The sequence below is a fragment of the Argiope bruennichi genome, chromosome 3, assembly GCF_947563725.1.
Source record: "Argiope bruennichi chromosome 3, qqArgBrue1.1, whole genome shotgun sequence".
NCBI lineage: Eukaryota > Metazoa > Arthropoda > Arachnida > Araneae > Araneidae > Argiope > Argiope bruennichi.
Genome location: NC_079153.1, coordinates 73,843,438 through 73,856,549, shown reverse-complemented (window position 1 = coordinate 73,856,549; position 13,112 = coordinate 73,843,438). Strand labels below are relative to the sequence as shown.

The window sequence follows — 13,112 nt, the reverse complement described above, 5'->3', positions numbered from 1 at the left end:
AGAGATTCTAATATTTCTGTTAACTTTAAACTGTTCATTTCTTCTTAACTGTTTAGTTAAATTTAAGCAGATGGTTTAAATCTGTGCATAATCTTACCATCTTTCTTCAACCAAAGTCAAATCCAAGAGAGAAAATGAAATAACTAAGATATTTATTTGATAGTGCAGTGTCAGACTTCCAAGTTTCCGAAAGAGAATAGATTCCTCGATTTTTTGGCACTCAGATTTAGAAAGACTGATAGAGTTGAAAGTACTAAATTGTAAATTGAACAGGAAATAAAAATTCTGCTTTGCTGTTAACTTAAAAAAAATACTTTATTTTTCATATGTGAATGTCACCTTAAAGTGCGCGGATAGTTTCTGCTATATGCTATATCAATAATATAGGAGTTGAAATCTTTATCTTTATTGTCTTCATTTCCCATGGACTGTTTTGTAATTAGATGCACATATGCAAGAGAGGAAATTGTAAGAGGACATTTTGAAGTTTTTTTCAAAAATGATAAAGAAACTGCAATTACTGTTTTGTTTTTTCTTTTCTTCCAAAATAAACGTTAGCTTTATAAATTATTTTTTTACAAGGATTTAAGAACTCATTCAAATTTGTGTATCATAATATGCACACTTGGGAACACGTTGTTGTAGTGAACTTGAAATCCTTAAGGGATGATGATGATGATGTTTGGTTTTTGGTAATATAACTATATCCATGCACACGAATACACATATTGTTGTTAATATCGATTATAATTATTATATCTTGCATTGGAAGGATTTTACTCTTCATTCTTTTTGACTTTATATCTGTTAAAAATTAGTTGGATCATTTACACTTTGCTTTGTCTTCTTATTTTTTTTATTACAAGTGTGAAAAATACTATCAAACTTTTGGAGTTGCAATTTGTGCCTCTACTGATTTTAATAACCTAAACATAATTTTTTTTTTAACAAAGTTAGTTTTTCCTTAGTAGTTTATGTGTATAGAATGTTATTTAAAAAGTAATGAATGATTAAAAAAAATGGGTTTTATGTCTATTATTGGATAAGCATCTTTTGTATGTCTAGCAAATATCTGAAAAGAATTTTCTGATTTAGTTTCTTCTGAAGATTTCTTTTTTGTGAGGGGAAGGAGAGTTAAAATTTTGTAATGATAAATAATGTATTTGAGGAAAAAGAGTAGTAAAATAAATTGCCTTAATCATTGAGTTTTTTTCAGTTAATCTCTTCCTTAAATGAAAATAACTTGTAAATGTTACGAAATATGATTCATTTGCAAGCAGTGAATCATATAATTTATTACCTCAACCCAAAACTGAATAATGAATTTTATATTGAGGTTTTAATTATGAATCTGCAAATTCCAATTCCAGTTTATTTGGAATCTTTCTCTCTTACATTATCTGTGCAATTTTTAATATATGTAATATGTTTGTCCAATTTTTTCCCCTTTTTTTGGGAAATTTTGAAACAAAAATTGCATTGATTTGTTTGCAGTTAGATGCAAACTAAGCATTCTCTGCTGTTTTTGTATTTAAATATTTTGTAGCATGTATTGCATGTTTTACAAAGACAGATTATAAGGTACTAATAATTAATTCTCTTTTGTTGCAGAATTTGTCATTTAAATGTTTTCCTCCTCTATAATGGATTTATAATTTTAAATTTAGGTCTATCCTGAAGCAATTTTGGAGACAGTTGATTCTGATCCAGAAAATCTTGATACAGGAGTAGAAGAACCTGAAATAGAAGAAGCTGAGGAGAAGTTAACAAGGGATCAGGAAGTTATGTGCCAGCCAACTATGGTTTCATGTGCAATATCTTGCAAGCCAATATTAAAAAGTCAGGGAATTCAAACAGGTGCAATAGTTTTTTAGAATATCATTAGTATTCAAGAATAAATTGTTACTTAGAAAAAATATGGTAGATTTTCAAGAATCGAAATTTAGCAATAAAGATGTTGATTCTTGCAATGTAGTCGTATATATAAAATAATATAGTAATAAAAAAACCTATAATTGAAACAATCTATAAAGAAAACTATTACCTTATCTTATTTGGTTTAATTTTGATACTTTTTTTTCCCCTATTAACTTGGTTTTTATTACTATTGTGTATATATATATATATATATATATATATATATATATATATATATATTGCTTATTAATTTTTTTTTGCCATGTAATTGAATAGTTTTTTTGTGCCTAAAGACAAATGTTATGTAATAATAAGAATGAACTATACTTTCATATAATATATTTGAAAGTTCCTTTGTAACTTTCAAAGGAAGAAAGAAAGAAATTTCTTCTTGTTTTGCAAGAAACTTTTATCTTGTAAATGAAGTTAATTTTATAGAATTCCAACAGCGATGAAACCTTTTTTAATGTTGGGAGATTTTTTAAATTGAGAATATTGCCTTATGATAAAATTCTTTTTAAAAGAATTTTTTTTTCTTTTTCTTTCTCTCTTTTTTTTTTTTTTTTTTTTTTTTTTAAATTTAAGACAACCAAATGGCAACAAATCCATTCTTCATATGTAAAAGGTTCAAAAGGATGTTTTGTCTGCTTGTATCTGGGAGGAAACTTATGCCCCCTCTTTAAATGCTATTTTTATCCTTATAAAGAATTTTAAACTTTTGGAATTAATATTCTCAGCAGAAAATGTTAGTTTAATTAGTTATTTTAATGTTTTCAATTAATATTTGACTTTTTTTTTTCTTTCTAGATTTTAGTACCTACTTCTCAGATAGTATTTTCAGAAGTGATGGTTTCTTCCCAAAATATATTGTTAACAGCACTTGTTGTAGTAAGGATGAGGAAGTAGATGATGTGATAGAGGAGCACTCAATTTTGAATGGGGACACTTATGAATGTTTTGATGATGCTCAAGATACAAACTCATTGTGGGTAAGCATGAATTTGATTTTTTTGTCATTTTCTTAAATCTTAAGTAAATCTGTCATTAGTTTAATACAAAGCTTTATTCAGAAATAAGTTATTTAGACTCCCATATGTTTTAAATGCATTTGAATACCAAATAAAAATATAAAAAAAATATATATTTTATTGTTTAGTATTAGATTGTTAGGTTTTTTGATAATTTAAAGAAAATCTTTCTTTGTTGAAAATTGTCTAAAAAATATAGAATGAAACTATTACCATACAACATAAATATTTGCTTCTTTAAAATTAATCATTACCAGCTTATTAACATTATCTGCTTTATAATGAAGGTGAAATCTTAGCATTTGTGTCTTTGTTGAGTGTGTAAGCCATAGAATGACCTATATATCTCTTCATGTCTGGCTCTTTCTATATTTGCATTTGTTCTGTGATTATTGTATCCTCTTCTGAATTCCGTATGTTGGATATTCTTTCTTTCTGTTTTCATGAAGTTGAGATGGCGAGAATGAATTGTAAGATTTCTTCCTCTTTCAATGAATGTGGATTGAAATCACATTTTCAGACCTTGGACATATTCCATCATTCCTCAATCTCTTTACTATTCCTTATTATGTGTTTTTACTTCTCTTTTTTCTTTAACACGTATTGTGTTCATGTGTCGTGGTCTGATGAAAACAAAAGAAAATTCTCAAAGTAAGTTTACAAAAGAAATAAAAATGTGCACTTTTAGTTCATTAAAGGGATTGGAAATTAACACTAGTTATGTGGAATTTTTTTCTAGATCCCCAATTATCAATGAGAATACTGTTCATGTGGATGCTGATGCTTTTATTTTACAGAATGCATGTCTCTTATTGTGTAATATCTGCATGATCAGTTATGGGGCCTGTACATGTGCGTAAAAAATTAATGTTCTCCTTTCTAGTAAGATTTTTCTTTAGTGACAGAAATTCTTCCATTCCACCATTCTATTTTTTTTATATAAAATTTCATTATTGTAATATGCCATGGTTTTTTCCCCTGTAATAGATGTCTGTTGAAGAATGTGATGATGAGGAACCAGAAACACCAGAGTACATTTCCCCTGTAAATGCATTGGTGAAATGTGAGGAAACTCTTATTCCTGAACCATTGACTAGTGTATATTCACAGCGAGGACGAACGACCAAACGCACGACTTGGGATGAAATTGCGCAAAGGAGCAAGCTGCAAACCCTGTGGGGTGTAAAAGTTTTCAGAGGTAAGTCCCACTTCCACTTTCCGATTTTAGAAAGAAAAAAAAGAAAAATGTTACATTTTAATGCAGAATGTAAAAAAGTATGAATTAAGCTGTAGTAAATTATTTAAAATGTGATTTTTAAGTTCTGACTGACTATGTGAAAACAAATTATATCTTTGGAAAAAAAACATCTGATTAATATTGAAATTTATTTTATTAAAATTTTTACTTAATTAAATCTACTGATAAAGATAAATTGATTTCAAAGTATAGAATGTAATTTTTCTTTAACTATCTTCCTTTCATTTTTTAAAAAATATTCATATAAGCTTGGTTTCATATTTCTGAAAATACTAGACACCAAGGAAAAACAGTTAAGATTGTAGAATTAGTTCTTAAATTCAATTATTAACTAAGCATGAATGTACTTTCAAGGATAATTTAAAGTCAGTATCGAGTATTGAATTTCAGTGTAAATTTATATATTTTTACAAAGTTATTCTTTTTGTTATTCATAGTGCTTAACCTTGTCACTGGGTGAAAGGGTTGCAACATTTCATCATATATGTGTTAATTTTTCTAAAAAAATGGCATTAAATATACAACATCTAGTTGAAGTGTTTCAGAAAGTTCTGTATGTTCCATATTATTTCTGTTCTATTATTCTGAAAGTTCTGTTATTTTTAAACACTAGGTTGATTTAATAGGTTTTATTACCACTTTTCAATCACTTTATAGAATTAGGTAATGTTATATTTGATTCTCGGAATAGAACCCAAACAGATGAATATATCTTTTGTTTCAAAATGGGAAACATATTTTTTAATCATTTAAATTTTTATATCAAGAATCTGATGCTCTGTATTTTTATGCTCGTATAATTTATGATAAGCATTTATATAAAAATTTCAGGCATTTTATATGCATTTACATCTTAATTTACTTAACTGAGTTTGTTCGTTTAGAACCAGTTACAAATGTATAGTATATTTAAGTAGGATGCATACCAATAATGAATATTATTATAATTCAAAATTATTTCAAGATATTGAATTTTTAAAAATAATTCTTTTATTATGAACAGAATTGATATTAAAATTATTCTGAATTAGAAGGGAGGGGGAAAAATAATGAAAAAGAGCCTTGCATTTTTAGCTTCTAAAACTACTAGCTCCTTTAGAATAATTTTTGTTAACAATATTAGAAACCTTAGTAAAATTATTAAACAAAATCCATTACATTCAAATAATTCTGCTTTTTCCTTGTCTTTTATGACTGAATTTTTAACTTTCTCTGCAGTTTTCAAAACTTATTTCCCCCTTATTGAATGCACTTGTATACTAAAAATTCAGAGATCTCAAATTAATGGGAACTAAGTCATTATCCAGTCTCATCTTGCAAAAGCAGTTTAAAAAGTTTGCTATTTGTATATTCTACTAAATCTTTTCAAGTGTAAAATAAAAATAAAAGGATGCAGTATTGAAATTGAATAATTTTTTTTTATGTCAGAACTGTGAACAAGATTGCTTAATGCTCATGGCAAAATTGCAGATAAAGAAGTGATCTTTTTCATTTTGCCACCTTTTTTGTGTAAAATATAGATAATTAAAATTTTTACTAGGCTAGAATTTTTTATTTTAAATTATTCTTCTGGATGTTGGCCACTTTGCTGAAATCAGTGTAAGGGAAGCACTTTTGACTTAATGCATGTGATTTTTCTTTTGTTATAAATAAATTATTCAGAAAATTATTTATAATTAAATTATAGAAATAAGGAAGGATAAGCCAGTTCTCTTAGAGGAAAAAGAAATTATGAATGTTGAAAATCTTCAAAAAAATCATATTTACACAACTTTATGCTGAATGAAATATTGAATGTAAAAAAATTGATGATCATCCTCTGTAAGATGTGAGTATTTCAGTTCTTGAAGATTATGTCATATAACATTGTTCATTTCCGAGCTGACAAGCCACCATTGGAAGTATGAGAAGGTAGTGAAATATTTTGCCATAGAGAGGTATATTATGTTTTTGATCCAACATTTAAAGGAATCTTCCAAAATGTGTTACAAATGCTAAGTAATAAGTGAAAATTACTCTTTATCTTTGAAAAAAATACTTAGTCTTAAAAATAAATTTTCAAGGTTTTTTTTTTGAATAACTTTTAGTGACTAGCTACCTTTGGTGACCAGCTTATTCACCAACTTATCAACTTTTTAGTCTGTTAAACTATTAATATGTTGTATTTTTTCAGAAAATCAGTTTATTGTTTAGACTGAAAAAAGAATTTAATTGAATCAATTTTCTACATATTGCTATATGTATTAATTAAAGAGAGTATATACTACAAAATAAAAGTGGAAATGAAAACCTTGTTTCTTTTGATTTTAATGTCCAAACAGATAAATTTTTAAAAAATCTTAATTTCAACATTGATTTAAGTACAAAATTGAATGTTTTGATGAATGAAATGGAATTTTATCATTACATTAAAAATATTGTTATAGATTATATGCCAAATTAAATTTTTAAAATTATTGAAACAAAGAAAAAAAATTGTACAAATATAAAATGGATATGATTAAAAAGACAAAGGGCAATTTTTTTGAGTTTTAAGATAATGCAAAAATTAATTTTATGAGAACAGTTTTAGAGGATGAGAATATGGATTTTCATAAACAATTAAGACATCAGATGAGTGTAAATTCGATTCATGCCTGATATTCATATCTCTATCTAATTAGATGACCTCTTCTTTGCTGTCTTTGAACAAAAATAGATCATAGAAGGAGGGAGGTAATTTAAATAGGTAGATGGTTCAGTACAGTTAGATAGCAGGTAAAATTGTAGGCAAGTTACTGACAGTCAATGTCTTAACCCTATTTTCATGCTCAATTAAAATTTGTTACACCTGCACTTTTACCAACTTGCTTTTTTTTTTTTTTTTAAATATAATCTTTTCTTTGATTCAATGGGGGTTTCTATGAGCTTTCTTCTAAGCATTTCTTATAGTATTTTGTAGTTTCTTTAATTAACTAAGTGAATTGTTGAATTAAATGCAGCTGTAAAAATATTCCATGAAAGTCTGAAACTTTCAGATGACATTTGATGGTTGCCTGTCAATTGTGTATAATAAGAATAATTTCTGCATACATTCGAATTTTATATATGTAGGTTTTTTCAAACATTTCTGTTTATTTTCACACTTTATATCAATATTTTTCTTGAGTTTTTTAGTCTTTCATGTTTTTGGTATGAGCAGAAACTGACATTATATAAAACATTATTTCAGTCCTGTTTTGAATTAAACATATATTTTGTTATACGTGTTGAACAGCCAAAATAATACGAGCATCCAGTTATTGATTTTTAGAAACAAGAAGTGGTGTAAAGTATATGCTATAGTCATGAAAATGTAAGCAACAAGTGCAAAGGAATCATATCTATTAAGCAAAATGTTTTTTGCTTGTATCTTATGTAAAGGCCAAAATTTACATTAATTCAAGGAATTAGTGACTTGTAATAATCAGTGATGGTGAAAAGAGAAGGTGCCAAAGTGTCCACTATTTGATTGGGTGTAGATTTTAACATCTTTTAGAACATTTTTTTTTTTTTTTTTGAATATACAATTGTGCAAATATCAGATATGAGATTCTATTTCTGCCTGCCTATCAAGATTTTATTGTGATTTGACACAGCTGTCTTTTTCTCTTGCTGTGGATATGTAAGCATTAACATTAGACCTCTGGGCCTTGGGGAAATGTTGATTGGCTAGACGAAATTGGATTTTTCATGCATGTGGCTGTCGGAATTTTCTGTTGACCAGGGAGTAATTACTCAATCAAAATACAGGGCTGGTTGCAGCTTGGGAGAAGTTTATAATTGTTAGCCTTAGGGCCTTAGTGTTTTAATAGGTGCTATGAAAGATGTGGATTACCTGCATATTAGTGTAGCCCTGTTCGTCTACTAATGACTTCTGTTTTCACCACTATCAGTGGACTATTCCGATAAATATCTTGCTACTAGACTAAAATTATGTCCACAAGATTTCAAGAATTTGATTAAGAATATTTTTTTATCTTGGAACTTCATGAATAAATTCTCCACACAATTTATGTGAACAAATAGATTTGTACTTAGACATGTCATATACTCTGCTTCTGCACACATGTCAGAAAGTCATGCAGTTTATTACCTAAACATATTGAAATTATTATTCTTGCTTAAGATAGACTATCAAGGGTTATAAGAGGATGGACTATCAAGGAGGGGATAGGTGATAATAATTTTTTGACTTTTCATTGCAGATTTAAATAGTAACGGGTATGTAGATAATTTTATTCTAATACATTGTGTGTTATGAGTAAAATTGATTAGATTTCTAATTTAATGAGGGGGAAAAAAGGAAATAACTCACTTTTCAAATAACAGAAAGGGAATCTAAGTTTTTTTTTTTTTTTACCCCCTTCAGTAGCATGAAATTGAAGGAAATTCTTTTTTTCCCCCACTATTTGAATTCAGATTTTTAAATGTTTGGTTAACCATGATCTAAAAGTTGAGATTTAAAATTGAAGGTCATCTGTAAAAAAAAAAAAAAAAAAAAAAAAATGCTAATATTAAAGGGTTATTTGAATTTTCCCTGTAAAATGCCTATTAAAACCATTTTTTTTTGCAAATTATTTTTTAAATTAATGCTTATCTTAAGATTGAAATCTGAGAATGTTGCTTTGCTACCTATTTATTTTTCCATGTTTAATAATTTTATACTATGATTGAGGATATCCTAATGCAAAGCTTCTATAAGATTTCTAGAACTAGTAAAATAATTATAAAAAGTCAAATGTTTTTTTTTATGACAAATAGTAATTATTTTTTTAGGATCATATTTTTTTTATGTTAATTCTAACAATTAAATAATACCTCTTTTTTTATAATTTTGTAAAAAGTTGAAAATTTTTGTAACATATAGCTTCTTTTGCTAATGTAATGAATATGGCAACTTATTTTCAGGGGAAATGTCTAAGAATTCGCAAATTAATTTTACATATCTACTTACATTGACTGCAAATATATATATAATATATAATATTATTACAGCCAATAAAAAACATTCAGAAACAAATAAATATGTTATTAATATATGTTTTTAATTAAGTAAAAGCAAAGTTTCTCATAATTTTGTAGATACTCTGACATGAGTATATTAAACACTTTTTTTTATTGTTATTATTAAGCTTAAATTATTCCAAGCTTTCTCTTTGGATTTTAAAAGTAAACTTTCTTAATTGGTTGTTTAGTAAATGCAGTGCAAATGCTTTTGCATTATTTGAATCCATAATTTGTTTTGATATTTCAGAATGGCTACAATCTCGGGGCAGTCGTCGAGATTTTGAACGCTTAGAAGCCATAGTTCTTGCGGGTATACTAGAGGAATTCTATGAAAATCTGACCAAACCAGATGGGGAGGAATATAGCGTCAGCACTATGCACACAATTCGAGCCAGCATCAGCCGATACTTAACCCTGCCCCCACAGAGCAAGCCCTTTAGTATTATCAGAGACAGGGAATTCAAGCGAGCCAATGAGGCCTTCTATCGCCGTATCCGCCGCCTGCAGAGTCCACGCCAACCTGCCTTCCATTATGCAACAGGAAGGCCAGCTGTCTGGCAGCCTCAAACGGTCAACATCCCCTGCAACAGCAATGGCATCATGCTGGTCCAGTTGGGCCCTCAGTGAGGTGCTTCTCTCAAAGGGGTTGTATATAGGTAACATGTCTTTAGTCTCTGAATATGTGCTTAGCACTGTGATGTAACGATGATTCGCTCTTCTCTTAAAGCAGTGGTTTTAAACTTTCTAAGGTCTGATAATAATCCTTTTGTTTTTTTAGGACTATAAATTGTTATTTTACATAAGAATTCTCTAAGTGGGATTTTTTTAGCCAATCTTTAAATATTTGAAATTAAAGATTTTTATTGCTTACTGATAAAAGTGTGGCTACTCTTGAACAAGTTTTAAGAAACAAGTATTTTAAATCAAGCTGGTTTTAATTTTTAATCTGAGATAGATTTCAAATTATTCTTTTCTCTTTTAATGTAATGTATTTTACAGAAAATACCAAAAATTCATAATTTCCTTTCTTTGAGTATAGATTAAAAATTTTAAAATTTATTTATCCTAAACGTTTATTCTTAATGGATAGAAGCACTTTCAGCATTCTGAGAATTTTTTTCAAATTTCACTTTTCCATCACTTTGATTTTGTGTTTAATTCAGTTTGAAATCTGGAAACTTTTTTTTTTTAATCAGTTCATATTAGTTTTAAAATATTGAATAATTTTCATTAATTCATGATTGTAAATATTACTATTATATTATTTTTTTAAGCTTAAAATTCTGTTTATTATAGCTTTACATTATATTAATGTGGGTAAAAATATAATATTTTGAACCATTAAGCAATTTTCTGGGGACTGCAAACCAGAAAGTTAAAACCACTGTCGAAAAGAACTACATCGTTAAGATTCCAGCATCCAACAAAATGAATAATTTGTGTTGCCCGGTGAAAACAAAAAAGTTATATATTAACCTTAGCAGATGTGTTTTGTCTGGTTAAATTTTGGACTTTATTTTTATACTCAAGGAGATCTCATAACTCTATGTGGAGTATATGTTCTTTCTGTGCAAATACAAGGACTGATGCTGTGAAAGCAGCCTGGCGACTACTTGATTTCTTTGTTTTGTTTTTTCTCTTTTTGTCTTGAGGATTAATTGCTCCTGCCCATTGACAGCTGTAGATTTCTCTTTTCTTGTTTCTGAAAAAGAGACTTTTTGTTTTGTGTGTTTCTGTGTCATATTTATTTAATGAAATGTACTATGTGTTTTAACGTGGGTTTAATTTTTACCTAATCAATGGAAAAATTCTACCCAAATGAATACTGTCAATCAAAATTATTATTATTTTTATTTTTTATGATTTAATACATTTGAAAGCAGAATTCTTTAATTTGTTTTTGCCAGTCTGTTAGCAAACATGAGTCTTAACACTTTGCAAAGTAGTCAAGCAATATATTATATGTGTTATTTGTTATTATGTCTTTCCTTATAGATAGCAATAATAATTGCTATGGATTTTTGCTTTCAAAATTAGAATTCAAAAGATCAGCAATACTAATGAACTTCCTGTTTTAAAAAAGCAATAATTAAAAGAATTTTGTACAACGAAAATTTGATTTTCTTTTTTATATGAATTTTAAGAATTTTATTTTTCACTTGTTTAATGGTGGCCAATGAAATTTTCAAATTTTATTTTATAAATATATTTAGTGCAATTTTGATATGAATCGTGTTCAGACGTATTTGTGTGAATGGGTGGAAAGAATATTTTTGCACCAAATTTTATTTAGTTTTGAAATTTCAGATATCTCTATTTTATGGCAGTATTAGTGATAAATTCATGTGTGTAGTTGCTTTGTATTACTTTTCTTTCATTGTAGCTAGAGTGAGCTTTTAGCTTCTGTGCATGCAGAAAAAATGTTTAGTTGTGTAACAAACTGTATTTATTTTATTTTTTCTTGCTTTTATTAGCTAATTTGTATATTTAATAAAAGTAGTCTTTTTTTTTCTTTTTGAATTTTAGATCATGTTTTCTCATTTAAGATCATGAATTAATCTAGTTCATGTGAAATCCTTAAAAATTTTGGTTTCTATGAATTTCTTTTTCTTAGTAATGCTAGTCAAATTCACCCAGCTTAGAGTTACACTATAGTATAAAAGTTACAATAACTGATATAGATATAGCAGAAGGGTGATCTCTAGGAAATGGGATAAGTCTTGTTCTTGAAATTCAATTTTGAATTTTTTTTGTTGATCTTTAATAATTCTAAGTGAATGTTACTAGAGGCCAGATTATATAATTTCTTATTTCTTACATTATATAATTTCTTACATTTTAATAATGCAGTTATTTTATAAATCTTCATTGAATCGTCTTTCAAATTGTGAAACACTTCCATACATAAAGTTGTGCATCGGCAAAATGGGCCTCTAAAAACTATAACTTTTTATAATTTGTTTTATTGAAGCTTCATAAAAGAATTTGAAATAAAATGGAACCAAAGTATAAAAAAAATTAACTGTTTGATTCTTCATTAATCACCAAATCTGATGCTTAAACAATTTAATTCTTAAAGTTATTATTTGTTCTTGCTTACAGTAAAAATAAATGTAAAATTTAATTTAACTAATTCCATTCAATCAAAATTTCAAACCAAGCAAAAAAAAAAAAAAACAAAAAAACAAACAAGCATAGATTGAATAATATATATATATATATATATATATATATATATATACTGAATATTTTAGAATTTGATTCATTATAGTCTTTCACTTTTGTTTTGAGGTAAAATTGATTTGTAAACAAAATTATATAATTTTTTTTCTTTTTTCCCTTATATTCTTTCGCATCTATGTACTAAAGCATAGTTTAAAATGATTAATTTTAGAAGTTGGGATTGTCTAGATATAGAAAGATAGGGCATAAAACTGCTAAAGTTTAAATTTGCATTCAGGTAATATTTTCTTCATGTAACTTATATAATTTGGCCTTTAGATGATGTAATTACTTATGTCCTTAAGTGATATTTCAAGTGTACATTTATAAAACTGTATACTCTAAAACAAATTGTAATGAAAAATACCTCAGATTAGCGAAATATGTTTGAAGCTGGTGTGCTGTCTGAAAAAGCTGCAAAGCATTTAGTGCAATATTATGTGTGAATAAATGAAGTTTAATAACCTTATAATACATATATAAAGTATTTCTTTTTGATGTCATATTTAAGGCCTGTACATATTCTAGGTTAATCTTAATTTTTATTTTTACATTTTATATCTTGCAAGAAATCAAGATTGATAAGAATGAATTTTCTACTGTATTCAACAATGCAGAAATTTAAAAGGATTTTTTTATGTGTTTGAATTTAATTTTTA

The 13,112-nt window shown here is 27.2% G+C and overlaps 1 protein-coding gene across 2 annotated transcripts in view; it reads left to right on the top strand.

The window, feature by feature from the left end:
* LOC129964185 (uncharacterized) overlaps positions 1–12,435 on the top strand; it is a 37,812-nt gene extending 25,377 nt beyond the window's left edge. Inside the window, exons 5-9 of one of the 2 annotated variants that reach the window (XM_056078906.1) lie at positions 1,668–1,857; positions 2,725–2,906; positions 3,933–4,143; positions 5,891–6,031; positions 9,479–9,613. In XM_056078906.1, the coding sequence (XP_055934881.1) occupies positions 1,668–1,857; positions 2,725–2,906; positions 3,933–4,143; positions 5,891–5,985 (678 nt within the window). In that variant the 3' untranslated portion in view covers positions 5,986–6,031; positions 9,479–9,613. Of the gene's footprint in view, positions 1–1,667; positions 1,858–2,724; positions 2,907–3,932; positions 4,144–5,890; positions 6,032–9,478 lie in introns of both variants that reach the window. The other variant, XM_056078905.1, reaches the window with a different exon arrangement.
* Positions 12,436–13,112: the final 677 nt, after the last annotated feature.